Source organism: Diospyros lotus, unplaced genomic scaffold, assembly GCF_014633365.1.
Source record: "Diospyros lotus cultivar Yz01 unplaced genomic scaffold, ASM1463336v1 superscaf1, whole genome shotgun sequence".
Lineage (NCBI taxonomy): Eukaryota > Viridiplantae > Streptophyta > Magnoliopsida > Ericales > Ebenaceae > Diospyros > Diospyros lotus.
The window spans coordinates 2,756,733-2,781,534 of NW_026267104.1; the positions used below are offsets into that span (position 1 = coordinate 2,756,733).

General features: G+C 34.1%; 3 protein-coding genes across 4 annotated transcripts; 1 reads left to right on the top strand and 2 right to left on the bottom strand.

The window, feature by feature from the left end:
- Positions 1 to 240: 240 nt before the first annotated feature.
- Positions 241 to 5,588, top strand: LOC127793053 (flavin-containing monooxygenase FMO GS-OX-like 9). The gene is made up of 7 exons (XM_052323820.1): positions 241 to 1,001; positions 1,378 to 1,448; positions 1,847 to 2,005; positions 2,317 to 2,399; positions 2,912 to 3,047; positions 3,816 to 3,989; positions 5,218 to 5,588. The coding sequence occupies exons 1-7, from the start codon at positions 386 to 388 to the stop codon at positions 5,413 to 5,415; spliced, it is 1,437 nt and encodes a 478-aa protein (XP_052179780.1). The 5' UTR covers positions 241 to 385; the 3' UTR covers positions 5,416 to 5,588.
- Positions 5,589 to 6,876: 1,288 nt separating this feature from the next.
- On the bottom strand, positions 6,877 to 12,298 carry LOC127793185 (uncharacterized). 2 transcript variants are annotated; one of them, XM_052323982.1, is made up of 4 exons: positions 11,883 to 12,298; positions 9,672 to 9,913; positions 8,348 to 9,038; positions 6,877 to 8,209 (listed from the first exon to the last, which is right to left on the bottom strand). In XM_052323982.1, exons 2-4 carry the CDS (start codon positions 9,891 to 9,893, stop codon positions 6,882 to 6,884), a joined length of 2,241 nt encoding a protein of 746 aa, XP_052179942.1. In that variant the 5' UTR covers positions 9,894 to 9,913; positions 11,883 to 12,298; the 3' UTR covers positions 6,877 to 6,881. The 2 variants fall into 2 exon arrangements, with proteins under 2 accessions (XP_052179942.1, XP_052179941.1); XM_052323981.1 differs by having other exon boundaries at positions 6,877 to 8,212; positions 11,883 to 12,297.
- Positions 12,299 to 18,961: 6,663 nt separating this feature from the next.
- On the bottom strand, positions 18,962 to 19,896 carry LOC127792899 (uncharacterized). Its single transcript, XM_052323550.1, has 2 exons — positions 19,615 to 19,896; positions 18,962 to 19,412 (listed from the first exon to the last, which is right to left on the bottom strand). The coding sequence occupies exons 1-2, from the start codon at positions 19,756 to 19,758 to the stop codon at positions 19,155 to 19,157; spliced, it is 402 nt and encodes a 133-aa protein (XP_052179510.1). The 5' UTR covers positions 19,759 to 19,896; the 3' UTR covers positions 18,962 to 19,154.
- Positions 19,897 to 24,802: the final 4,906 nt, after the last annotated feature.

Below are 24,802 nucleotides of genomic sequence, written 5' to 3' on the forward strand. Positions count from 1 at the left end.
ATTTTTTGATAATCAATCATGACCATCAAAATTAGGGTCCCAGCTCATGCACGTCATGACCACAGAGCCAACTCATTGCTTGGCCCAGTTCTCTTTTATGATTCACCAACTTCACGAACCTTGATTAGACAAACCCAAGGCCCTCTCTCTCTCTCTCTCTCTCTCTCTCTCTCTCTCTCTCTCTATATATATATATATATATATATAATGGACTCCAAAGAGAGAAGGAAAAAATCTAAACTCAGATCATTTTTATTTCCCATGTGTGTCCCCTACCAAGCCAACCATTTCTGTGAAATCAATTAATCACTACGTACCCTTTGTTCGTCTCTGTGAATCCAATTACCTCAACTATAAATTCCCACCAAATCCTTAACACAGATTCATGTTACATGCAACACAAGACACTAACATCACAGACCAAGCAGCCCAAACTACCATGGTCTCCGAGAGAGAGCCAAGCTCCAAGCATGTTTGTGTGATTGGTGCAGGGCCATCCGGGCTGGTGGCAGCCAGAGAGCTGAGGAAAGAAGGCCACGGAGTGGTGGTTTTGGAGCAAAAACATGAGGTTGGAGGACAGTGGCTGTATGACCCTAATGTTGAGGAAGAAGATGCCCTAGGGAGAAACCCTTTCTTGAAGGTTCACAGCAGTGTTTATGGCTCTCTGAGACTGACATCTCCCAGAGAGATAATGGGCTTCACTGATTTCCCGTTCTTGGTGAAGAAAGGTAGGGATATGAGGAGGTTTCCAGGGCATGGGGAGCTGCTTTCGTACCTCAAGGACTTTGCAGATTGGTTTGGGTTGAGGGAGATGATAAGGTTCAACACTAGGGTTGAGTACGTGGGCATGTTGGATTATGCCGAGTTTGGGAAGGATTTGATGACGAAATGGGTTGTCAGGAGCAAAGAGAAGAAGGCTGAGAAGGTGATGGAGGAGGTCTTTGATGCTGTGGTTGTGGCCACTGGCCATTACTCCCAGCCGAGGCTGCCTTCCATTAAAGGTATCCCAATCTAAGTCTATCTGCTCGAGATTCCAGCTTTGCGAGGGTCGAGAGTCATCATCATCTTAATTTATTTGCACTAGTCTCGTCTTATTAATTTATATATAAAAAATTATTTTCATAACTTGAATCAGCAATTTCACTGTTCCTAACCAAACTGGATCCTTAGCGCTCTCTCTCTCTCTCTCTCTCTCTATATATATATATATATATATAATTGTCAGAAAGCAAATTCAAGCTGCAGATCAGGTCTGGTTACGATATGCATGCATTGATCGAAGGCCGTAGTTTTAGGTCCTCTCTTTAAATAGCTTCTTTGTTTAATATTATTACGTTTCATTAATTAATTCGGTGTTGCTTTTTCTGGTTGGTTTAGGGATGGACACATGGAAGAGAAGGCAGATGCATAGCCACATTTACAGAGTACCAGACCCATTTCGCGATGAGGTTAATTTCCATAAAATTAACACTTCCTTAATTTGGATTAACATTACAAATTTTCGTATTAATCAGCTTAAAACATTAATATGTTGTCCATGAAAATGAATCATACCGTATGAATTAATTTTCTATGCTTAATTATAGTCTCATTGGTGCAATGAAAATGCTTAAACTTCCATCATCGTCTCTCAAATTTACTTTCCATAAATACACTAATCAGTCATGAACGTGGCATCGAGTGCTTTGTTTAATAGGCTAGGCTGCTGATAGAGTTGCCGGTCACCGTCAATTAATAAGAAACTGGAATGATTGGCTTTAAAAGTCACTAATTCCAAAGAGGTTGCTTGCAATTGAACAATTCAATACATAGTTTTATTTATTTATTTATTCTCTGATATATGCAGGTTGTTGTGGTGGTTGGAAACTCACTAAGTGGCCAAGACATCTCAATGGAGCTTGTGGATGTGGCAAAGGAGATTTATCTTAGTGCCAAATCTCTCAACATCTCTGAGGGCTTGTCCAAAGTCATCTCAAAACATTCCAATTTGCACCTTCGTCCACAGGTAACACCAAAAATCATTATTCCACCCTTACTACTGCAGTTTAGTGGGTTGCTTAGTTGTTAATTAGGTTGCTTTCTCAGTCGATCGGGCCGGCTTGTATGTTATCTTTGGCCCTGTCGGCTTTGTCTCAATGCATCTCTCCTTATGGGCATGGATGGCATGTGATATTAGGTATCAAATGCTAATGCTAATATTCTTAGCATTTTGAACAACTACAACAATGGCAATGACGACTTTTCTTTGTAGATTTTGTTGCTTATTTGCTAATTGTTGACTACTTTGGTAACTGTCATTATTTGTTAAAATTGCAGGTAGATTCCCTACAAGAAGATGGAAGGGTTTTGTTTGTAGATGGCTCATGGGTCACTGCAGACACCGTCATATACTGCACTGGGTAAGACCCACCCCTGACTCCCCCTATCAAACAAGAAAATGAAAATTAATTACCTAATAAGAAAATAAATGTGCAACCGAAAGGCCACAACCGACACTTATTCTTAAATCTAGTCACCCATATAGACAGCCCCATTATAATTAAGCTTGATGGCCATGCATACTTAATATTGCTTGCTGTCTTGACAAAACCCAAGAGTATATAATTGGCTGGACTGATTAGGTGATCATGACAAGTGACCAACTATATATACCTTGATATGACATATATACATGATGGTTAACCAAAAATATTGTCATAATAATTAAATTTAAGTGTTTAAATAATAATTTTATATATGTATACATATAAATGTTATTTATTTATCCTCGTAATAATTAGCTAGCACAAAACTTGGATGCTTGTTACACGATTCTTGAAGCATAATACATATAAATCATGATCATAATATATAAATAGAATTTGTGGTAGTGTGGAGTGGTAGTAATTGATGTGTTTTTTTTTTTTTTTAGGTATTCATACTCATTCCCATTTCTTGACACCAAAGGGACAGTGGTGGTGGAAGATGGCAGAGTGGGACCTTTGTATGAGCACACCCTCCCCCCTTCCCTTGCCCCTTCTCTCTCATTTATTGGCATTCCAAAGAAGGTACAATGATTCCCCCCAAATCTAACTTAAATTTTTTTATATCTATACGCTCTCTTTGCTAAATTAGCACTTGGAAGTTTTTAAAAGGTAAATTTTATACACATTTTTAATAGTTTGATTCATTTTCAAGAATATTCATTGTCCAAAGGTTTTATTCCTTTTTATCTTTTTTATCTCTCTCTCTCTCTCATTTGTTCTGGAATCCAAAACCCATCCATAATAATGGGTTTTGGAATTCCAGAACCCATTTTGCAGTGACCCACCACTAAATCGTTGTTGTTATTACTACTTCTTCATATTCTACATCATTCGTCTTCTTCCAAGATTCGTTGTTGCTATTGTTTATTCTTTATCTTTACTGTCGATTCGATCTTCTAGTTAGGCAGTTGGGAGTTGCAAAAAAAAAGGGTCTTCAGCGAGTTACAGTGGCAGACAAATCTGGGTTCCTTTCTTCTAGCCTTGTACCACCCCAAGCACAGTAAACTGGGGCTAGGGTTTTGCCAAGGAAGAGAGATGATAGTAATGGGTCAAAGCCAGAGAGATCGAAATCTGGTGATAGTGAAGACTCTTCGCATGGTCACATAAAATAACAATTCATTGACTTTTTTTTTTTTTATTTCAAAATGATCAGTCATTTCTTAGTATATAAAACGTGATTATCATGCCAATACTATCCTTGAACCCTATTTGCATTTAAACATTCTGTTGCTAAAGCATTAATTAATCCCTTTAAGCTGTGTGGCTAATTAATAATAATATATAATGTAGATCATAGGCTTCCCTTTCTTTGAGTCGCAAGCGAAATGGATAGCCCAACTACTGTCTGGGAAAAGAACACTGCCATCATGGGATGAGATGATGCAATCCATCAAAGATTTCTACCACTCCAGAGATGTTGCCGGCATTCCCAAGCACTACACCCATGACATTGCAGATTTCGAGGTATATATTTAATCCAAAAATCAGAATTTATCATGGAATAAAATAAAGCTTGGGGAGTTTTAATTTTTTAAATAACTTACTTAATTTATATTAAATACTATTAATATGGTAACTTAAATATAATAATGTTATGAGATTGTTCTTTTTTGTCATTTCAATTATTGACGTTAGGATAATTATATCATTTAATATTTTATTTACCAACAATACTCTCTTCAGTTATAATTCAAAATTTCATTCTCTCTCTCTTTCTTGTTAAATTTAAATTTTAGTCTCTCACCTGATTTAATAAATTTTTAGAATCTCAAGAGTCATAATGGCTTTAAATATAGAGTATTCTACTTTGCTTGAATTGATTGACGCACGAGATCATTAAATACATCAAATAACAAAAATATCAGTAATGAAACCCGCCTAATAATTCAGGCAACCCCCAATTTCTGGCGGACTACATCTTAGATGCAGCCCGCCAGCACTGCATTTGCAGCACCCGAGATGCAGCGGAGCGAACTGCAGTCCGCTGCGCATCTTAGATGTAGTCTGCTGCATCTTAGATGCAGTAGGCGGACTACAGGCTATATCCAAAATGCAGTCCGCTCAATGTGGGCGGACTTTAACACAGATGAAGTCCGCCCGTTTAATTCAAGGTAAGACAGTAATTTCAAAATGATGATATTTTTATTATTTGATGTTTTTAGTCATCTCATATGTCAATCAATTCGGACAAAGTAAAATAATCCATGAATGAAATAAAATAGAAGGAGAATGTAAAGAGAATACATTGATTACAACCAATGGTGTGCAGTGTGCTACCACCTAAGTGTCATGATTGTCATTATTTATTTTCATAACTAATTTTTTTTGCTTTGAAAATGTGCAGTTTTAATATGTTGGACAGTAGTTTTAGGCGGGAGTTTTAGACGAGTGAAGAGTTAGAATTTTTATAAAATTAAAATTGTCTTTTCATTTTGTTTAATATAATTAAAATAATATAAAAAAAGTATTAAATGTCTTTCTATCCTAATAGATTTTATCCAATTAGATTTATCGATTTTTTAAATAACTTACTTAATTTATATTAAATACTATTAATATGGTAACTCAAATGTAATAATGTTATAAGATTCATCTATTTATTTAATTCTTTTAATACACTAACTTGATATGGGATGAGTCCAAAAGATCAAAATCAGAGTTGAATCTGTTAGTATTTTACGATTTCTTACAGTACTGTGACAAGTACGGGGATCGGATCGGGCTCCCGCGCCTAGAAGAATGGAGGAAGGAGCTGTGCATTTCGGCGCTGATAAATGCAGATGCCAACTTGGAGACGTACCGCGACGTCTACGACGATCAGGAGACGCTTCAGGTTGCTTTTCAGAGCCCCCATTTCACCCAGCTTGGAGAAAATCATTGTTATTATTAGTAAAATACATTCTTAATTAAACATGTTAATTACTTGATTAATTCTCTCCACATTCAGTTTCTTCCTTCTTCGGGTACTTTTATTGCTTTGGGAAGGGGAAAGATGCGTGAAAGCCGCAGCTTTAATGGAAAGTTTTGGGTGTCTGTTCTGTATTAATCTCATGTATATTTACTTTATTATATATATATATATATGATGGATTGATTGATTTGATTAATTTTGTCTTCTTCATCTCTCTCTCTCTCTCTCTCCCCTCTTTGAGCTATGAAAAGGGCATCTTTTGTAGTACTAATAATGGACGTTAAGGTTTAAAATTTTAATATAAAAATTATATTTTTAGAAGATAATCAACCAAATGACGCCAATTTTTAGCCAATATCTGACCTAATACTCACCATTCTAGGATAGTGCCCACAAAATGAGATGTTATATAACAATAATTTGTTCAAGACAAAGACAACTTGCGCTTTGAGAATTACGAATGGAGTGTCTTTACACATAATTTTCTTTTTTACAAACGAGTTATTTTCACAAGGTGAACCCATAACTTTTCTTCAGGCAATAGAAAGTGAGTCCTACTTATGAAAATGTCTATGCAGATTTTCATGGCTGGAAAATTTCAAGTTTCAAATGTAGGGGAAAAAACTGAGTCCTACATATGAACGAAGAGTCCTAAGAACATAACTGTGGCCTAAATAGACCATGTGCAGTACAATCTACAATCTCGTGAATCAGGATGTAATGTACCCTTACAGTGCCACAAGCTTATTTGATCTCTCATGGTGAATCCGAAAATGCTTAGTTGAATATATGCAGAGGATTGCTGGCTGGCATTCTTGGACCCCTTCGCCGTCTATTTATCTTCCCCCAGCCCTTCAGTCTTCTTTCCTCGAAAGCCAGCTCCATACCATTTGTTTGCTGCTTCGATTCTGAGTATGCTGTTGCAGCGTTATCCATCCAATCGTAAAAGGAATTACCTGACCGCCTCCTTGCTCTTAAGCATCTACCCGCGTTTCTTCTTCCTGCCATAGATTCTGTAGGGATACCTGCAGCTTCCATCTGCCCTACGATTGTTAGAAGGTCCTCAGCTACCTCGTGCCTCGATAGGGTGGCAAGGGAAGGCAAAACTTCGGTTTGGAAGTCCTTTCGCTGCCTCCCCCTCCTCGATCTAGCCCTCCTAGACTGCTTGGTTGGTGAAAGGGGATCTCTTTCCTCCTGCTTTAGATCATTACTCTTACACAAATACTCCTCCAGCTCTGCGTCGGTAAACTCCATTGCCATGGCTTCAAAGTACCCACTCTCGTGATCAGATGAAAGCTCATGTTGATTGCCTCCACGATCAGCACCTAAAGTCCCGCCAACCTCATTCTGAAGGTCACTGCCAAATGAAGAAACTATCCCCGCAAACCAATGCAAGGAGTCGGTTGGAGAACCATCCAATGAATGACAAGCAAAAACAGCGTTCTCTACCGACAGCTTGCGGAAGAAGGTGCTGAAATCAAGACTATAGCCTCTGCTGCCATCCTGACAAGTTCGTCCTTCTGGTCCCTATCTTCCATTTCTGACAACTGGAAATGTGTGTACAGTTGGTTTTCCTCGGAGTCTCCCCTGGGAGGTGAACGCTCCTGGTTTTCAGGACTAACAGGTGCTTCCAGATCTATTTCTATGGCGTTTTTCACTTTGACAATTGGCAAGGGTTCGTTTTCAATTATGCAGGAGTTCAAGTCAATTTGATTTCCAAGCCCTGAAAGCTTGGTATCAGCCATGATATCTACAGATACATTATCTGCAGTGCACAGTTTCCCGGAGCTGGCTGGAGGACTGCTAGCCGAGTAGCCATTAACCATTCCATCTTTCAGACTACTTTGAGTGTTCTTTTTTTCAGACGCATCTGGATGGAAATTGGAAGAGGAAGAAAGATGAGGAAATTGGCTGGTGCAGACACCAGGCTTGTCAAAATTGTCAGATACAAGAATATTTTCATCACCCGCGCAGTCCCTAGTCTTCAACCTCTTTGGCCCGGCATGAGAGACAGATGTCGAAGAAGCTTGTGAAGAGGCCAAATCTATCCGTGATAAATCTTCTTTCTCCTCGTTTGGTGTGTTATCATAATCTAGCTTTTCTTGAGGCACGAGCAACGTAGCTTGTGATTCTTCAATCTTCTCCACTCCATTTGCAGTCTCAACGTCGGGAGGCATATTCAAATCCATAATCTTTGCAGAATTCGGATCCCCAGCAGCAGGCCTCTGAAAGCAGTTCATATGGACAGTGGCAGTATCATAGTTCGGGTGACTAAAACCGATTGATGGCAAGCTAGCTGCTGTTGTGGTCTCTAACTGGGAGCCAAACCAATGGCTGTTCTGAGGAGGGCTGAAACTTCCGACACCAGGTCTATTCATGTTTCTGCTACAATCAGACCTGTTTCCATTAAGCAGGGGACTCCCCGAAGATGATTCAGTGCTCATATAAGATGGCAAAACACTGTTAAATCTCGGGAGGGCTTGAACTGCTATAGGGTTCTGATTTGCATAATGTGTTGGCTTTGGACAGGATGAAAATGGCTGAGACTTCACCCCATCAGACTGAGGAACAAGGCGGCATGAGGTGGGTAAGCAAGGACTGACCAGTTGTCGATAGTCATCATCAGAGAGAGAAGCATTTCTCTCTGATTTTTCTCTGACAGAATCAGCAACTTGATCTTGCAATTTTCTATCACAGTCGTCCAAGGGATTGGCAGTAGGGAATTCAGCTGGGAGTTCGACTTTTAATTGTTTGCATGGCATGGATAACATTCCTGCTGAGGAACCTCGAGGAAGGAAATTTGAGTTACTAAATCTGTCTTAGAATGGAAATTAGAGATTGAAAAGAATGACGACACTATGGTTCATGAGCCCAAGAACACAATTAAGAAACAAAAGAAAATAATCCTCACCGTATTCATCACAATTAGGTAGAAGCTCTCCTTGCTTGTCTTCCAGATACGTGGTCTTCAAGCAAGTTTCTGCATCCCTTCCCTGCCGGAATGGATTTGAAGCGGCTGCAGCCTTAAGCCAGACCGGTTCATTCAAGTCAATGAAATCATTAGTTATTCTAAAGAAAGGATCGGGTCTAGAAGAACCTCCATGGCAAATAGAGTTGGGCAGATTGCTGCATGGAAACAGTTTAAGATCACTCTTCCGTGAATCCTCTGGCAGTTTCTTTGACGAATAACAAGGCAACTCAGGACCTTTAGAAGCCTTTTCATTTCCATACAGATCCTCCTCTTCACTATCAATGTACTCATCAGCTGGAAGCTCGAGATCTAGCATTTTCTTCTTAGACTTGGAATGCCACAACTTGCGTTCTTCTAAATTGGCTTCAGCTAACACCGTATCAAGTTCTGCTCGTGTACTTTTCCTCTCAATAAAGCTTGAAGTAGATTGGAAGTTTTCAGCTGTTGAAAAAGATGGTCTACTTGCAGCGAGGTTTACCCAAGGTAAGCCTGGGGTTTGCCATTGTCGTTGATCAGATAAGGAATTGGACTGTGATCTCTGCAATTGTAAGTTCTGCTTAGCAATCTCTGCCCGTCTAATTTCATCCATCAATTCCCTTTGTCTTCTATGAAGGCGGTGAAGTTCACTGACCTGGATGGCAGAACATATTTCAAACACAGAAACCCATTTGTCAGGTCTCCGGATGGACCCTTCAACAATACAGAAAAAGAGTGCCAAGAGAACCAGATTGAGGAAAAAATGAAATCTTCAGAAAATTTTCTTTAACCCATTCAAGATGAGAACTGTGCATAGGGCAAGCATCGCCTGGAAAAAGCTTCTATTTTAGTTCTTTGAATACCTGTTCTATGGTTTAAGCCCACATACTGTTTTTTTTTTTTTCCCCAGGGAATTATGTCCACCCTTTAACTATAAGCAAATGAAACAACAAGCTCTATAATCAGTCATCCGACCTAACAACTATTTTGATCACAAAAGTGAATATAAAATGTTAAAAAAACATAATGATAGAAGCATTTTGCAACATCCCTTTAAATGAAATAGCATATGAATAAAATCTCCAACATGTCATGCTTACGATCAGTTCAAGGATTTCAATACTGGCCATTCAGAAAATTTGAATTGACATAAATTTCTGCAAAAAAGTTATATGCAGAACAGAAAGAGTTCACCGATGACAACTGTACAAAATGCAAATGCAGCGAAGTGTGAAATCTAACAACAGAACCTCAGTAACCCAGCACTGAATATTCAGATGGACCATACCTGATCTCTGAAAACCAGGTCATGCTTGAGTATTGTCCGTCTCAATATTTCCTTCTCATGGACTAAAAACTGGTCCCTACTAAGTGATGGCACGAAAACATTGTAGCAATAACTGCTCTTGAACATCCTCTCGTTATTACATGGGGGCGGTGCACTGCCATGAACACCCATATTAAGATCTCTACTGGAGTAGCATCCTTGGAGGAAGCCTGTACACTCCATACTTGTTCCACTTCCAGTCACTGAAAATAACCAAAAAGTAGAAATAGTTCAATTGTAATTGACAATATAAACTCAGCATTCTTAGTTTCAGTTAGAGAAGAGTTTCACTACAAACCAACAAGAAATTAGACACTTTCACACATAACAATAGCATCTGAAAGGGCTGAATTACATAGGGAACCTTTGAAGTGTAATAAAAAGTCAACTATTGTTTATGAACTTGGTATAAAGAATTCTTAGCTAGATGATCTGCCATCCACTGTCCATCAATGTAAGTGGGAAGTTAGTCAACTGGCTAATCAAATTTAAACTGTATGGCATCTGCTCAAAGATCAATGAGCTAAAATATTACCAAAGTCTCCAAACGGAATATTCATCAAATCTTTTGCAAGTTAATAACAGATACATTGGCACCATTACAAGACAACTAAACAGAGAAAGAATTTAGTGTATCTTTAAAAAGAAGGAAAAATAGAAGACAAGCCAAGTTTAGACAATGATGGTTAGGTTGCTCCTTTGTGACTAGAAGGTCAGGTTTGAGTTATAGAATTTTATTTCAACTTTAATGAAATCTTCCTATCACATAAAATGCCAAATTCAGTTTTACATTTCAACCATCCTATTTTAATTCTATGCTCATTAGTCTCCTCATCTTTTTGGATAACGGATCCAACATATCTGAATTAATCTTTTCTTGGTATGACTTGACCTTCCAATTTAACCATAACATCATTCACACTAATATATTTACTAAATTTAGATTCCATGTATTTCTCATATCTTGAGCTTAATATTCATGCTTTCTTTTGTCTCACCCACCAACACAATATTATCTGCAAATAGCATACACCAAAACACCCTTGCCTGGACATTTTTAGTGGCATTTTTTTTACAAGTTTGGTGACAAACATGTGCGCAGAGCCATATGAACCAGTTGTAGGAGCAGGTGCCCTATATTTTGAGTGCCAAGAGAAATTGCAACGATCAGTTTGAAGCAGAGTAGGAATTGAGCAAAGAAATTCATACAATTAATATATTAGTCTTGTGAAGCACCATACCCTGCAGGACAAAATACATGCACACTGTGACTAGGAAGTATTGAATTTGTGCCTCCTTGACACCATGCTTCGTGTTCATGATAAGGGTATGAATGGTGAAGTTGCATATAGTAGAAGAGGAGTCAACTTCTAGCAAAAGAGTGCTCCTATAGACGAAAGCACCCACTTAATGAGAAAGAACATCCAGCTGACTAGCCAAACTAACCTGAATACCAATGACCTATTTGAGTTGAAAATTTAACTGCTTGATGAGGACATCCAAGTAATTAGACAAACAAACTTGAACACCAGTGACCTGCTTTAGTTGAACTTTTAACCGATCAAGAACAATAGAACGCCACCATAAAATTGCAAATCTACGGCTTTCTATCTCAAAATAGAACATCCAATAAGGCAATGAAGTCAACTTTTCCACACGGGGACGAATATCAAAAGGCAATTGCATAGCAAAAAAGAATAATTTTAATCGTAAAGAAAGAAATTATTCACCAAAGTCGTGCAAATGAACTCAACTAATTATTCATAAATCCATCTTCCAAGAGCAAAGTTACAAAACAGAAGTAATTACACCTAAAACGAAAACCAGTAATTGGAACTTATATACCAAATATTTGGGAGAATCAAAATTCAATTTTAAGCCATTTCGGTAAATTGCAGAATAAACCCATATCTAAACTTGAACCAAAATTGCTCGACTAACTGGAGAAACTGGGGAAATTCAACCACACGAGAGATTCTCAAAGAGAATTGTTAACGGCCTAAAGAAGAACAATTGCAAAAGGAGAAAAAAAAAAAAATGAAACTCTGATCGACCATTGAATTCATCGAACACCCAAAAGACAGCAAAGAAACCCAGGAAATCCAATAGAAGAACCTAAAACATTTACACAGATAAATCTCGAAATTTAGAGGCAGCTGAAAGGTTAAGTACCTCACTTGGAGCCTCCCCTTTGAAAACCACGAATTCAGCGATTAGGCAAAAGCAGAGCCTCAAAGAGCTCGAACAGCAGAAGTGGGTGACTTTGAAAAGTCATAAAAAAGCTGGGATCTTCATAATGGAGCAGTAAACACTGCCTGAAAATTGGAGATTTGGATCTGCTGCCTGCCTGCTGGGACCAGTCTTTACGAGAGAGAGAGAGAGAGAGATCTAAAAGAAGGAACAAACTTACATGAGAAGGGACATTAGAGAGAGAGAGAGAGAGAGAGAGATCTAAAGAAGGAACAAACTTAAATGAGAAGGGACATTAGATTTGTCCACATCTCTGTTTCGTTCCTTCTTCTGATTTATTATACGATTGGTTTGGATTTTTTCGATCCAGTGTATGAGAAGTGGGTTCCCTCAATTGAGATTCTCTTTTCTGCAACAAACCATTTTAATAATAATTTAGTATTGTGTTTGTGGGCATCTGAATATTATTACCATTATCATTATTATTATGTGATGTAATCAATTCTCTTCCCATAGAAAATTAGGAAACCGGTCAACCCCAACGTTGAAGCGGCAACGGACTGAATCAACCTCTCCCAGCAACCAACCAACCCACCAACCAACCATGATTTTCTCGTATAAAATATACAGTTCCCATCTATTCTATTCTATTCTATTCTACTTGACTTGATAAAATCAAGGAGTTTTCTCATTATACCGACCTAAATAATGAACTTTCTTGAGTATAATTTGTTACTTAAGAATTAATCGTGCTACGTTCGTGGAGCAAGTAATGAACTTTCTTTCTCAATGATGGTTGTTGGCAAAAGAGAAAAAAATCTTTATAAACACATGAACATCAAGCTTAATTACTTGATTGAAGAGGTTGTCATCTTTGACAATCTTTTTCTTATTGTCAAATGTCAATCACCATCGCCAACCTCTCTATGTATAAATAAGTATGTGTGTGTGTTTCTTATTATCAATGCAAATGTGATCTAGATTAATTGAAAGCCAAGAGTTATGGATTTTAGACTAAGCTAGGTTTGTAAAATTGCAATGGATTTTTTTATTTTCAAAGAGAGAGAAAGGAGACATATTTTGTTTAAAAAAAAAATTAACCATTATTATTTGAAGTTCCAAGATTGAATTTTTCTTGAAAAAAAATTATTTTCTTTTTTAACAAATAATATTATATTAATCAGAACCAAATTAAAAAACAATCAAGATTCAAGAAACTTGAAGTCGAGACCTTCAACTCACTTACATTGTTGGATAGTCCGGGTCTAATCTCGATCCTCCTTTTGGGCCTAATCTTGGCCCTGTGTCAATCTGCCATGACATCATTGCAAACTCTCACCGGGTATTCACAGAGCCGCCTTAAATTTCATCCTTATTAATGATGGATCCTATCCACATTAATGAGGCTCCCGTCTCCATCATACTATCGTCTGAGAATTTTCATCGATGCCAGATAGTCAATTCCATCACCTGCAAACGCATGATGTATGCATGCAGGATGACGTATCTTTCTCCTATATCAGTTAGTTCTTTTTAGAACTAAGGTATGTTCTACCATCTGACCTACTAATACACTGCCTCATTTTTTTTTTACTCTTATTCACTTGAGCATCAAAGTGCTTGTAGATGCCAATCGTCCCCCCAGATGGACCCATCACTGGAGCTCGCGCCTTGCTGTTGCGACCCCGCCTCCGATCACCTCCATTTTTGATTAGGAAGGAACAATTGTAATTTTGATGATCTCTAAAAATAATTTTTCCCACAACAAAAATTCTAAACCCTAAATGACACTAATAGTTTCAAAGATTACGGAATAAGATCACATTGATTACTTAAAAAATGAAGTTTATTTAAAATCATCAATACCTTATGCAATATAAAGAGTGTGATATATAATAGAAAGAGTGTGTTTACACATGAAAAATAAATCTTTATGTAAAGACTATATAATATATGTATTTTTATGTAGGATACACCCTTCATATTATATATGATAGGCAATTGCCCGTTTATTTCAGTTTAGGGTAGTTAGTGTTATTATATTCGGTATTCATTTTGGGCCCAATATATCTTCCAGAGACCAGCTTCACGGATCCTACTTTTATTTATAATGGTTCGCTAAATGGGCCCCCACCTAGTGGCCCATAAAACTCTTGTCAGTCTTGTGCTTTGTGTGGGCAATCCTAAGAAAAATAAATTAACTGAAAATGTCGTATAAAATAAGAATTAACTGAAAATTGACAATTTCTCAAGAGACTCTTAGTAATTTAATATATAAAGATTGCCTTTATATTATCATATGTTCTAAATTCTTAAAAAAAATATATTTTCATTTAAAATATGATGATTCTATCAAATTTCACTTCAGATATTTTAAGTTGTCGTCTCAATACTTATAGTAATAAACATATTCTTCCTATGTATTTAAATTTGATTTCTAAGTTTTAAGTCGAGAATTTTAAATAAAAAGATACAGTTGATTAAAGAGTTATAAGTCATATAATTATGAAATTATTATAATTGATGTATCATGATGAAAATATCAAAATTAAAAATTAAATAGCCGGGCCAACCAGAAAGACAGCCGCGGGAGACCGCCCCAAAAGCCGGCCACGGGAGACCATAAGAGAGATCGCAAGGGTCTCCCAAAGGCCAATTATAGCCAAGCACTAAGTAGCAGGCTCCTGGTGAAAGGCAACCCCCAGGAGATCGGACCTTGGGAGAGTGCCCAGAAGTTGCTCGGCAGTAAGCCATCCCCATCCTCTGATGAAGACCATTATTCCCGTGAACTGGGAAGGTGTCATATAGTGCATAGATTAGATAATTTTGATATTTATTTTTTTTTTCAAAAGTTTTATCAAAATAATAGATATCATTTATCAAGAATTATAAATAAACATCATTTGTAATAATTCTAATCTTAAAAAATTTATAATTATTTTATTCTTCTATATAAATAAGTAGACCTTCATTTTAAAAAATGATCATCAACAATTCATTATTTTTAATATTTAATTTAAATATTAAAAATTTTCTATACCGTTTATAATTTTTTTTTATAAATTTAAGTGATTTGACAATAATATTTTTAAATACTAAAATTATTATTGTGTTCAAGCGATAATAATAATATTATTTTTTCTAATAAATCTTAAACTCCAGCCTAGCTTTAAATCGATCTAAATACCGGCTTAACATGCCTCTAAATCCAAAGATTTGGTCCATTTATTTTGAGTTAATTATAAATTATTCTCTTTATTTTAAAACCCAATAATGGGCAGCTGGAAAAGAAAGGAAGTTTGACCTGTTGTGTTGGGGATAAGAATAAATAAATCCTACGGTGGGTTAGTAGGATTGTCACTAAACCATGAATTGACAATCGAGACAGAAAGTAAACTTTTGATAATGATGTGATATGTATTGTTGATGTGTGACAAGCTGCTTTAAACAATTTCTTTCTTTTGGCCTGTCTTGATAATTAATTATTGATGATCGCCCACTAATATTATAAAATAATATTATTGGTATATCTTTATATATATTTTAAATTATATAAAGATGTATTAATGACAAAAATGTCTCTTATGAGACGCATAATATCCTTTTGTGTAGCCCAATATATACAAAAATAATATACATTTAGCATGATTCAATATTATATATGCCAAATCAACGTAAAATACCAATTTTTTTTCTAGTTAAGCAATTTGTAACAAATGAAGATTATAGATTTCCAAACCCTCCTCTTAAGTATCTTTATATATATATAAGTATGATATTCTTGAAAAAAGAAATTTTTTTCAAAAGTTTGTATTAATAATTTATAATTAATACTTATTACATAAATAATTTACATTTTAGAATTTGTATTAATAATTTAAATCTTTTAATTACTTTGAAATAATAAATAGTAATAAAATTTCTCCCCAAAACTTGCATTAATGATTTATATTTAGTACTTATTGCATTAATAATTTATATTTTATAATTTGTATTAATAATTTAAATCTTTCTATTATTTTGAAATAATATATATGTACTAATTATTGTAAAATTAATGATAAATTTTAAATACACGAGTTTTTCAATGCTAATCATGAGTTTTCTAATACATTATTGTGTAAATATTAAATATTTAATTAATTCGTCAATCAATCAAAATAAATACTATCTATGAAGAATATGAATAGACACTTAAACTATTAATTAAGTTACAGAAAATTGTTCATTTATACAAAATTCTATTTTTATATAATATAATATAAATATTATATATTATATATAAAAGTAGGATAGTCTTGAAAAAAGAAATTTTTCTCCAAAACTTGCATTAATGATTTACAATTAATACTTATTATATTAATAATTTATATTTTATAATTTACATTAATAATTTAAATCTTCCAATTGCTTTGAAATAATAAATAGTAATAAAAATTTTCCCAAAAACTTGCATCAATGATTTGAATTTAGTACTTATTGCATTAATAATTTATATTTTGTAATTTACATTAATAATTTAAATCTTCCAATTACTTTGAAATAATATGTACTAATTATTATAAAATTAATAATAGATTTTAAATACACGAGTTTTTTAATACTAATCATAGGTTTTTCAATATATTATTATGTGAATATTAAATATTTAATTAATTTGTCAATCAATCAAAAATAAATACTATTTATGAGTAATATGAATAGACACTTAAACTATTAATTAAATCACAGAAAATTATTCATTTATATAAAATTCTATCTTTATATAATATAATATAAATATTATATATGATATATAATATATAATATATAGTAGAATAGTATGCAAATATTTATTTCTTCCAAAAATCTGCCAAACTATTTTTTACATCTAAAATTTGTATTAAACTTGTATGAATTTTTCAATATTATTAATTAATCAGAAATAAATATTTTCTGTTAGATATTCTCATCAATTAATTCGTCAATCAATCAAAAATAAATACTATTTATGAAAAATATGAATGGACACTTAAAGTATTAACTAAGTCATAGAAAATTATCTATTAAATAAAATCTTATCTTTGTATAATATAATAATATATAATATATTATATTAAAGTATAATAGTTTGTAAATTTTTGTTCTCTCAAAAAATCTGTCAAACTGTTTTTTGCCTATAAAATTTGTATTAAATTTACATGGGTTTTATGAGAAATATTAATAGATAACTTAAACTATTAATTAAGTCATAGAAAATTGTCCATTTATTAAAAATATCATCTTTATATCTTTATTCTATTTATATTTATATAATATTAAAATATGATAGTCAAACAAAGTATTTTGCCAAGTGTCAATCAATGGTGAATTTTTTCCTTCAAAAACTTGCATTAAATTAAATGGTGATTAATTAATTATTAATTACTTTAATAATTATATTATAGTCTTAAAAATGTGGTATCTTAACAAATTCATAAAAAAAATTTAAGGTTGTCAAATGCTAGGATTTTTCAATGCTAATTAATATTTAAAGTATCACATTTTTAAGACTATGGAAGAAATCAAAATTCATATTTTTAAAATTTTGTTATTATTGAAAAAACTGATTCTTACTTATATTTAAGAATTTTAATTTATATTTATAATTATAATATAATAAATAAAAAATAATGAACGTATTTGAGTGGATATATTATAGATTTTATAATATTTATTTATAAATAAATATAACATAATAAATAAAAATTTTATAAGTATTTTATCAAATGACTTACTTAATGTGTTAATTATTCTTTAACACATTGAATAACAATATATTGAATTAAAAGTATTCTCTATTAGCATATTGAATAACAAATAATTAATTAAACTTAAATTTTGATAAATAATTAAAGATTAAACAAAAATTATAATTATTAATTTTGTTAAAATTATTTAAAATAATAAATTTATTTTTTTATTTTTAAATTAAACTCTCTCGGGTTGATCACTAGTTAATGATTAATGGATGGATATTTTGTATTTTATCTGAGAAAGAATATTAATGGTTAATTAATGATATATATGACTTCTATGATCAACTTTAATTAATGGCGCGCGGTTGGATAATGGGTTCTGATTGTGGCACCACTTTTAAAGGTGATTATCCAGAATTTTAAAGTTTCGATCCGATCATTACCTGTTGAGAGATGGATATAATAACTGTCAAAGTGCTTAACATAACACCCATCGAACCCAGGAAGGAAAGTGGAGCAAATGCTTGCGTTTGCATAGCATAGCATAGCGACTGCATATATAATTGGATAAACACGCCGACTTCCAAAATGCACCTGTTTCTGGGCATGCATGCTTGGTTAAAAGATGCAATCTTGGTGCCCTTTGGGGCCAGCAAAGCACTATATATGGCTTCCAATGAATTACCAAGTTGATGATGATGATGATGATGGATCGATCCATCAATGATCAATCATCAATGCCTTCAAAAGGGTTTGGAATTAGCAAATAATTAATTGCAAGCCCCATCATCTTTTTCATGAACATGAAGTCTCCAATTATGTATCTATCTGTCTATATCTGTGGCTTAATTAATTAGCAAAAGCAACTGCAATTATTGATGTTCTTCAATCTCTAGCTTTTGCTAAAGATCGTATATATAAACAGCAACGAAAATGACGCACAAATTAACGAAACAGATCAGTAATTAATAATTAAGCTGCCATGGCATAATCTTAAGCAGTCTGTTGAGGTAAAAGTTCAAACCTCAATTTTAAACTTGCGACTCAAATGAAGTGTAAACGCAATAAAACACCTAACAAACTAACGAAAGCTTGAATATAATATAATATTTTTTAATACGAATACGTTGAGCTCTCGTCTCCATTTGCAACCAAAGTGGAGGAACATGACAGCATATAAGCAAACATATATAGATATAGGTTAAGTGGTAAATAAATAATATGTTAAGGGTTGGCATCTTTAGATCACAAGTTCGATATTCGGTCTAGATAAGGAGTAAAGACTTGTCTGTGATTTACTTTCCCTGTCGAAATCGAGAACACAAATAATAAAAGATCGCGCAAAGATAATAATCCCAACAAACATCCATACAAATAGAAATACTAATTACTACTAATGAGATTAATTATTATTAATTAATATCATGTCAAGATGACTGCAAAACTAGGTAGCTAGCTAGGTTTAAATTAGCAAAGAAGTGAAGGCAGACAGGCATGCATGCAGAAAGGCGGGGAGAGAGTATTAATAATGACATAATTAAGAAGAAGAAGAAGAAGATAATGAAGAAGAGCGGTTGATGAGAAGGGGGTATTTCTGAGCGTTCTTGAGAATCTTGGAGAGAGCAGCCTTCCCAAGATCAAGGCCACAGACGTCGGCAAGCTGAACCAAGTAGAGCAGCACATCGGAGAGCTCCTCTTCCAGATGCTCCTTCTCGTCTGAGCTCCAGTTTGGTAGCCCTCTTGCCACTTCTCCTCTCCATTGGAATATCTCTGACAGCTCCCCAACCTCCCCCACCTGCACCCACCATCAGCCGTGCATCATGGTCAAATACAAAATTAATCCTAATTAAAAAGGGTTTAATCCTTTGGATGGCATGACTAATATAATTAATAAGTTTTCACGCAACAAACCAAACATGTGTGTGTGTGTGTGAGAGAGAGAGAGAGAGAGAGAGTGTAATTAGTAAGAAGGTAGGTTAGCTTAATTAATTAATTACCAGAGCTAAGAGGAGATTTCTAGGGCTGTGATACTGTTCCCATCCCCTAACCCTAGCAAACTCTGCAAGCCTGTCTCTGAGTTCATGAAGTGAAACATCCTGCTGCCGCTGCTGATTCATCTCTCTTCTTTCAGAGTTCTCCATCTTTCTCTATCTCCTTCCTTAATTCAATCTCTGGCGATGAGTTTGCTTCTCATCAACACTCATATATATGCATGAATGCTACTCAACCGTACATAAATATAGCTAGCTAGCTACCTATTTAAGGACAAAACCCGAAGAAAGGGGAGCACTAGCTACTTAATAAAATTTCCTTTTCGTTTTTTTTTTTCTTCTGGCAACCAAGGCCATATGCACTGTTTGGAAGGTGGGAAAGCACTCGAGTAGTGTCTTTCCCAGTACAGTATTCACGTGAGAAATGACAAAGATGTTTGCATGACTTGAAATCACTACCCTACCCTACCCATCCATCTCCAACACCCCACCCCACCCACATACTTATGCCTAGCTTTCTGCCTAGTCTAAATTTTGTCTAAGTTAAGAAATATGAAATAAAAATTAGAACACACACAAATTTAACATGCACCCACAGTAAGTCCAACAGAGAGTAAAAATCTACTATTATTGTCAACCCCAGTGAAGTTAATGAATCCTGAGACCATTATGACTGTGTTTTCTTTGTTGTGTTTAATTTGTTTTTAGTTTTAAAATTTTTTAAATATTAAAAATATATTTATTTTATTATTTTTAAAAATAAAAAAATTATAAAAAAATCTAAATATTTTCAGTCAAAACATATTGAAAATATCAAAATATAGAAAACACGCCCTTTCCCCCACCCTCAATCTCGACAAATCTCTCTGTGTCTCATCTCTTCTCTTCTTTCTCCTCTCTTTTTTTTTTTTCTCAAGCTTTCGTCAACTGCGCCCACCATCGACGATGACGACTCCTCTTTTCTCCTTCATGCTCCATCGCCAACGACCACATGTAGTTGACGATGATGGCTCGATGATGTCAATGGCCAAACAACATTCACTACCATGGCGAGAGTAAGAAATGAAAGCTATGGCAGAGCAATAAAGATCGATGACCATGGTGATGTATAAGGCCATGGTCAGTCGAACATGGCGGAGGCGCTTGAGAGGTCACGATTGGAGATGATGCGTCGAAGGAGAAAATTGACGACTAGTAAAGGCAAAAGGCAATATTCACGGTCATGGAGCCTTCGACTGCCAATGACGCGTCATCAACCATGACGATGACCCTAATCCCCTTTTCGATGACATGAAAGAGACCTCTGGTAGTGAGTTTTTTAGTTTTGGTTGAAAATTAAAAATCATATCTATAAAAATTCAGCCGTTAAATTTGGCATATTTTTGTGTATGTTAATCTCCTTAACTTAACATTTCTAATGATAGGCTCTGATCATGTGAATCTCTGATTGGTGGTGATCGCTGACGACGGAGAAGATGCAAGCAGCGGAGAGAATAGAAGAAGAAAAAGAAAAAAATATATTCTTAAATTTTGAAAATAAAATTATATATTTATTTAAAATTTTTAAAATATAATATATTTATATTATAATTAAAAATATAAGATAACATATACTATATTATTAAGCATATTACATATATTATGTATAATAATAATTAATATAAAATTTTATATTAAGAAGAGTTAATTATATTATTTAATAATTAAATTTATTAAATAAAATATCATAAAATATATATTTTTAAAAATTTTAAAATATAAAATTAAAAATAAATTTAAAACTCAAAATAAAAAATTAAAGCACGAAAATAATAGCACCTGAATGTTTGAATTAGGTATAGAAATGACGTGTCTAGGTCCGGCAAGACATGAACTAGTTGAAATTCAAGGGATCACTCTCAATGCTCGATAGACACAGGTAGCTAGCTAGCTAGCTAGGTAGCTGCATGCCTAGCCCAGAAATTTCCACGCCTTTGTGAGGAATCTAGCTGCCTTATTCATTGTTTTGGATCACCAAGAGATCTTGCTTTAGAAGGGCTTTTGCAAAAGGGATGGATATATTACAAAAAGTAAGCGTGTTGGCTTCGTTTGGTTTGGCTATCGTCGTCTGTCTGTGATGTGCCGTATGGATCCCGTCTATTGCGCTTCTGAGTCGGACAACTGTCGGCTTTTGTTTTCTTCAATTGCCATGGCCATGGCCATGGCCTTGGCCTTGGCCTTGGCCTTGGCGGTGAATCATGCATCTTCCATGCCAATGCTCTCGAAGGTGCGTGCATACATGCTTTGTTCTCTAGGTACGATCTCTAGGCTATATAGCTACCTAGATTAATGCCTATATATTTTGTGATGTTTAATTCCTTTTTAAAAAGATTCATGATATTTAGTCATCATGTATCATTAATACAAGACTACTTTAATTATTTTAGTTTTCATTAATTTTGTCAATACAATAAATATTCTTTAGGTCACCGCTTTGTGCAATCTCCTATTAATCGTACTCTCAATTTTGAAAAAAGAGATAAATCATAGGTGAAGAGTTTTATTTCAATGTACAGGACAAGGAATCGAACCCACGACTACTGGTGTGAATCCCAGCTTATCATGACCCAACAAATAACTAAATATATGTGTAAAGAATATTTATTGTATTGCTCATGAATTTTTCGTAATTTCAAATATATCCCTGAACTTTTTGCTATTTTTATTGTGATTTTTAACTATGTAAAATCATTCATTTAAACACTTGACCAACAAGAAATATACATATGTATTGACGTGATAGTTTTTCAACGTCTCATCAACTATCCCTCTCTTGCTCTAGTGTCTCGCACATCTCTTACGATTGGACTACATAGGCCGATTGGATTAGATTAGTTAGTAACGTGCCCACGTCATTGATCATCCTGTCATTTGGAGGGATTGAAGAAGATGCCAGTCTAGGTGTTACATTTTTTCTAAGAGATGCAGCTAGAAGAGACTCCAGAAAGAAGAAATGTAGTTGGAGAAAGAGAAAAATAGAGAGCTAAAGAAATGTTGTCGAAGATAGAGAAGTTAAGGAGATATTGAAAAGAGAGAGGAGATGTTGGGAAAAAAAAAAATTGAGGAAACGTCGAAAAACTACCACATCAATGTACATGCAAATCACTTATTGGGTAGGTATTTGAATAAATAATTTTGTACAATTTGATAATACATTTAGAATCATGGAAAGCTAAGTTCCACAGGACAAGGCAAAAGTTTAAGAACATAAATATATTTTTGGTGTAAATTTAGAGACATATTTAAAATCACAAAAAAATTAAGATTTTACATGAAAAAGTGTAAAAATTTAAGAGCATAAATATATTTTTGACCAAATTTTTAATTTTTAATTCTAATAAAAAATCATAAAAATTAACAATAAAATCAAACATCCCGTGATGTTTTAGATTCATTCACCTAACGCTTCATGTATCCTTGGCGCCCCCTTTCCCCGGCGTCTCTTAAAAAAAATATTTTATTTATTATTTATTTTAATAAAATTATTATATTAATTATATCAGATAACAAAACATTTATTTTATTGCCCCATCTCGCATTTGTACTCATTCCCTTTCATGCTTAAAAGATTCTTCAACAAAAATTATTTATACCATCTTAGTTATAGTAATTGATGTGTGTTGTCTAAACAGGTGAAAAGTCACTTTTGAGTTTTATTTTATTTATATATATATTTTGTAAGGTAAAAAGTCACGTCTTACAAAATGTAAAAAGAGACAAAAGTGACTTTTTACATAGCTAATCACACAATATAGCATATTAAGCCAGCAATATTCTTCCCCAATTATTAATTCACTCTTTCCTCTCCGAAACCCAATAAATCAAAATCAAAATTTCTATTTTTTTTGTTTTGGGTGGGATTTGGGATCCATGCATATGTTATATACATATATGTATGTATGTATGCATGCATGTATAAGCTATTTCTAATGGAAAGGTTTGGGCAAAATGATATTTATGCCTTTGAACTTCTATATTTTTTTTATAAAATTTTAAATTTTTTATAATTTTAAATATGTGTCTGAACTTAGGCTAAAAGTATTTTTATTCCTCTAAACCTTTTGTGATTTTAAACGTGGACTTGAATTGTGTAAAATTACTCATTTAATCATATAATGATTAGTAAATAATATACATGCATACTAACGTCACAGTTTTTCAGTATCTTCTTAATTCTCTTTCTCTTTTTGGCAGCATCTCATCTCTTTTCGACATCTCTTTTTGTTGAGTTACGTAGATCGGTTGGGTTAAACGAGTTATTGATGTGCCCAAGTCGATTATTGCACGGCCGCCTAAGGGGATCAAAGATAGGGCTAGTCTAGAGGTATTATTTCTTGCAGGATATATAGTCAAAGAGAAAGAGAGAGTTAAGAAAATATCAAAGAAAGAGAAAAAGCTAAGGATAGGTTGTCGAAAAAAAAGATAGAGTTAAGGAGATATTGGAGAGAATGAAAATACTAGAGAGAAATACAAAGTCGAGGAGATGTCAAAAAATTGTTACGTCAACACTCTTGCATATTATTTGCTATCTCAGTGTTTAAGTGAGTGATTTTGCGCATTTCAGTGACACGTTTGGAATCATAAAAAATTTAAGGTTTTATAACAAAAAATTCAAAAATTTAGGAACATAAATATGTTTTTGGTCTAAATTTAAGAGCAAATTGAAAATTACAAAAAAAATATAGGATTCTGAAAAAAGGCAAAAATTTAAATGCATAAATATGCTTTTGCACTTTCAGAGAGAGAAACAAGAGAAGAAATCCCACAAATTCTATATCATGGGGGTAGAAAATCATATAGACTGCTATATTGAGAGTTGATGGTGGCCACATCTATAAATATGATATGATATATGCAGCTCCACCACTTCACTTCTGTCTGTTCTGATCTAAGTAGAAATATATGCTCACACTTTTTCACCACCAAATATAGCAATTCTTTGTCCCCACCCCCCATGGAATATTTCCATCCTCAAAATCATCAAGATATGTATCATGTGCCCTAGAGGCCACTGTACCAAGTTTCAGTGCCATTAATCATATGTGAATCTTTGATCCAACTCAACCATTATTTATTTGGTCACAATATTTGATGCCCAGGAGGACCCCTTTCACAGCCTACCCAGCTGCTTCATTGGACCAATATCAACACTTTT

Coding starts and splice junctions, on each gene's coding strand:
- LOC127793053 (XM_052323820.1), top strand. CDS start 386: ATGTTACATGCAACACAAGACACTAACATCACAGACCAAGCAGCCCAA. Junction 1,002..1,377: donor GAGGCTGCCTTCCATTAAAG/GTATCCCAATCT, acceptor TGGTTGGTTTAG/GGATGGACACATGGAAGAGA. Junction 2,400..2,911: donor ACCGTCATATACTGCACTGG/GTAAGACCCACC, acceptor TTTTTTTTTTAG/GTATTCATACTCATTCCCAT.
- LOC127792899 (XM_052323550.1), bottom strand. CDS start 19,758: ATGGAGAACTCTGAAAGAAGAGAGATGAATCAGCAGCGGCAGCAGGAT. Junction 19,413..19,614: donor GAAATCTCCTCTTAGCTCTG/GTAATTAATTAA, acceptor TGGTGGGTGCAG/GTGGGGGAGGTTGGGGAGCT.
- LOC127793185 (XM_052323981.1), bottom strand. CDS start 9,893: ATGGAGTGTACAGGCTTCCTCCAAGGATGCTACTCCAGTAGAGATCTT. Junction 9,039..9,671: donor ACCTGGTTTTCAGAGATCAG/GTATGGTCCATC, acceptor TCTGCCATCCAG/GTCAGTGAACTTCACCGCCT. Junction 8,213..8,347: donor ACCTAATTGTGATGAATACG/GTGAGGATTATT, acceptor GAGGTTCCTCAG/CAGGAATGTTATCCATGCCA.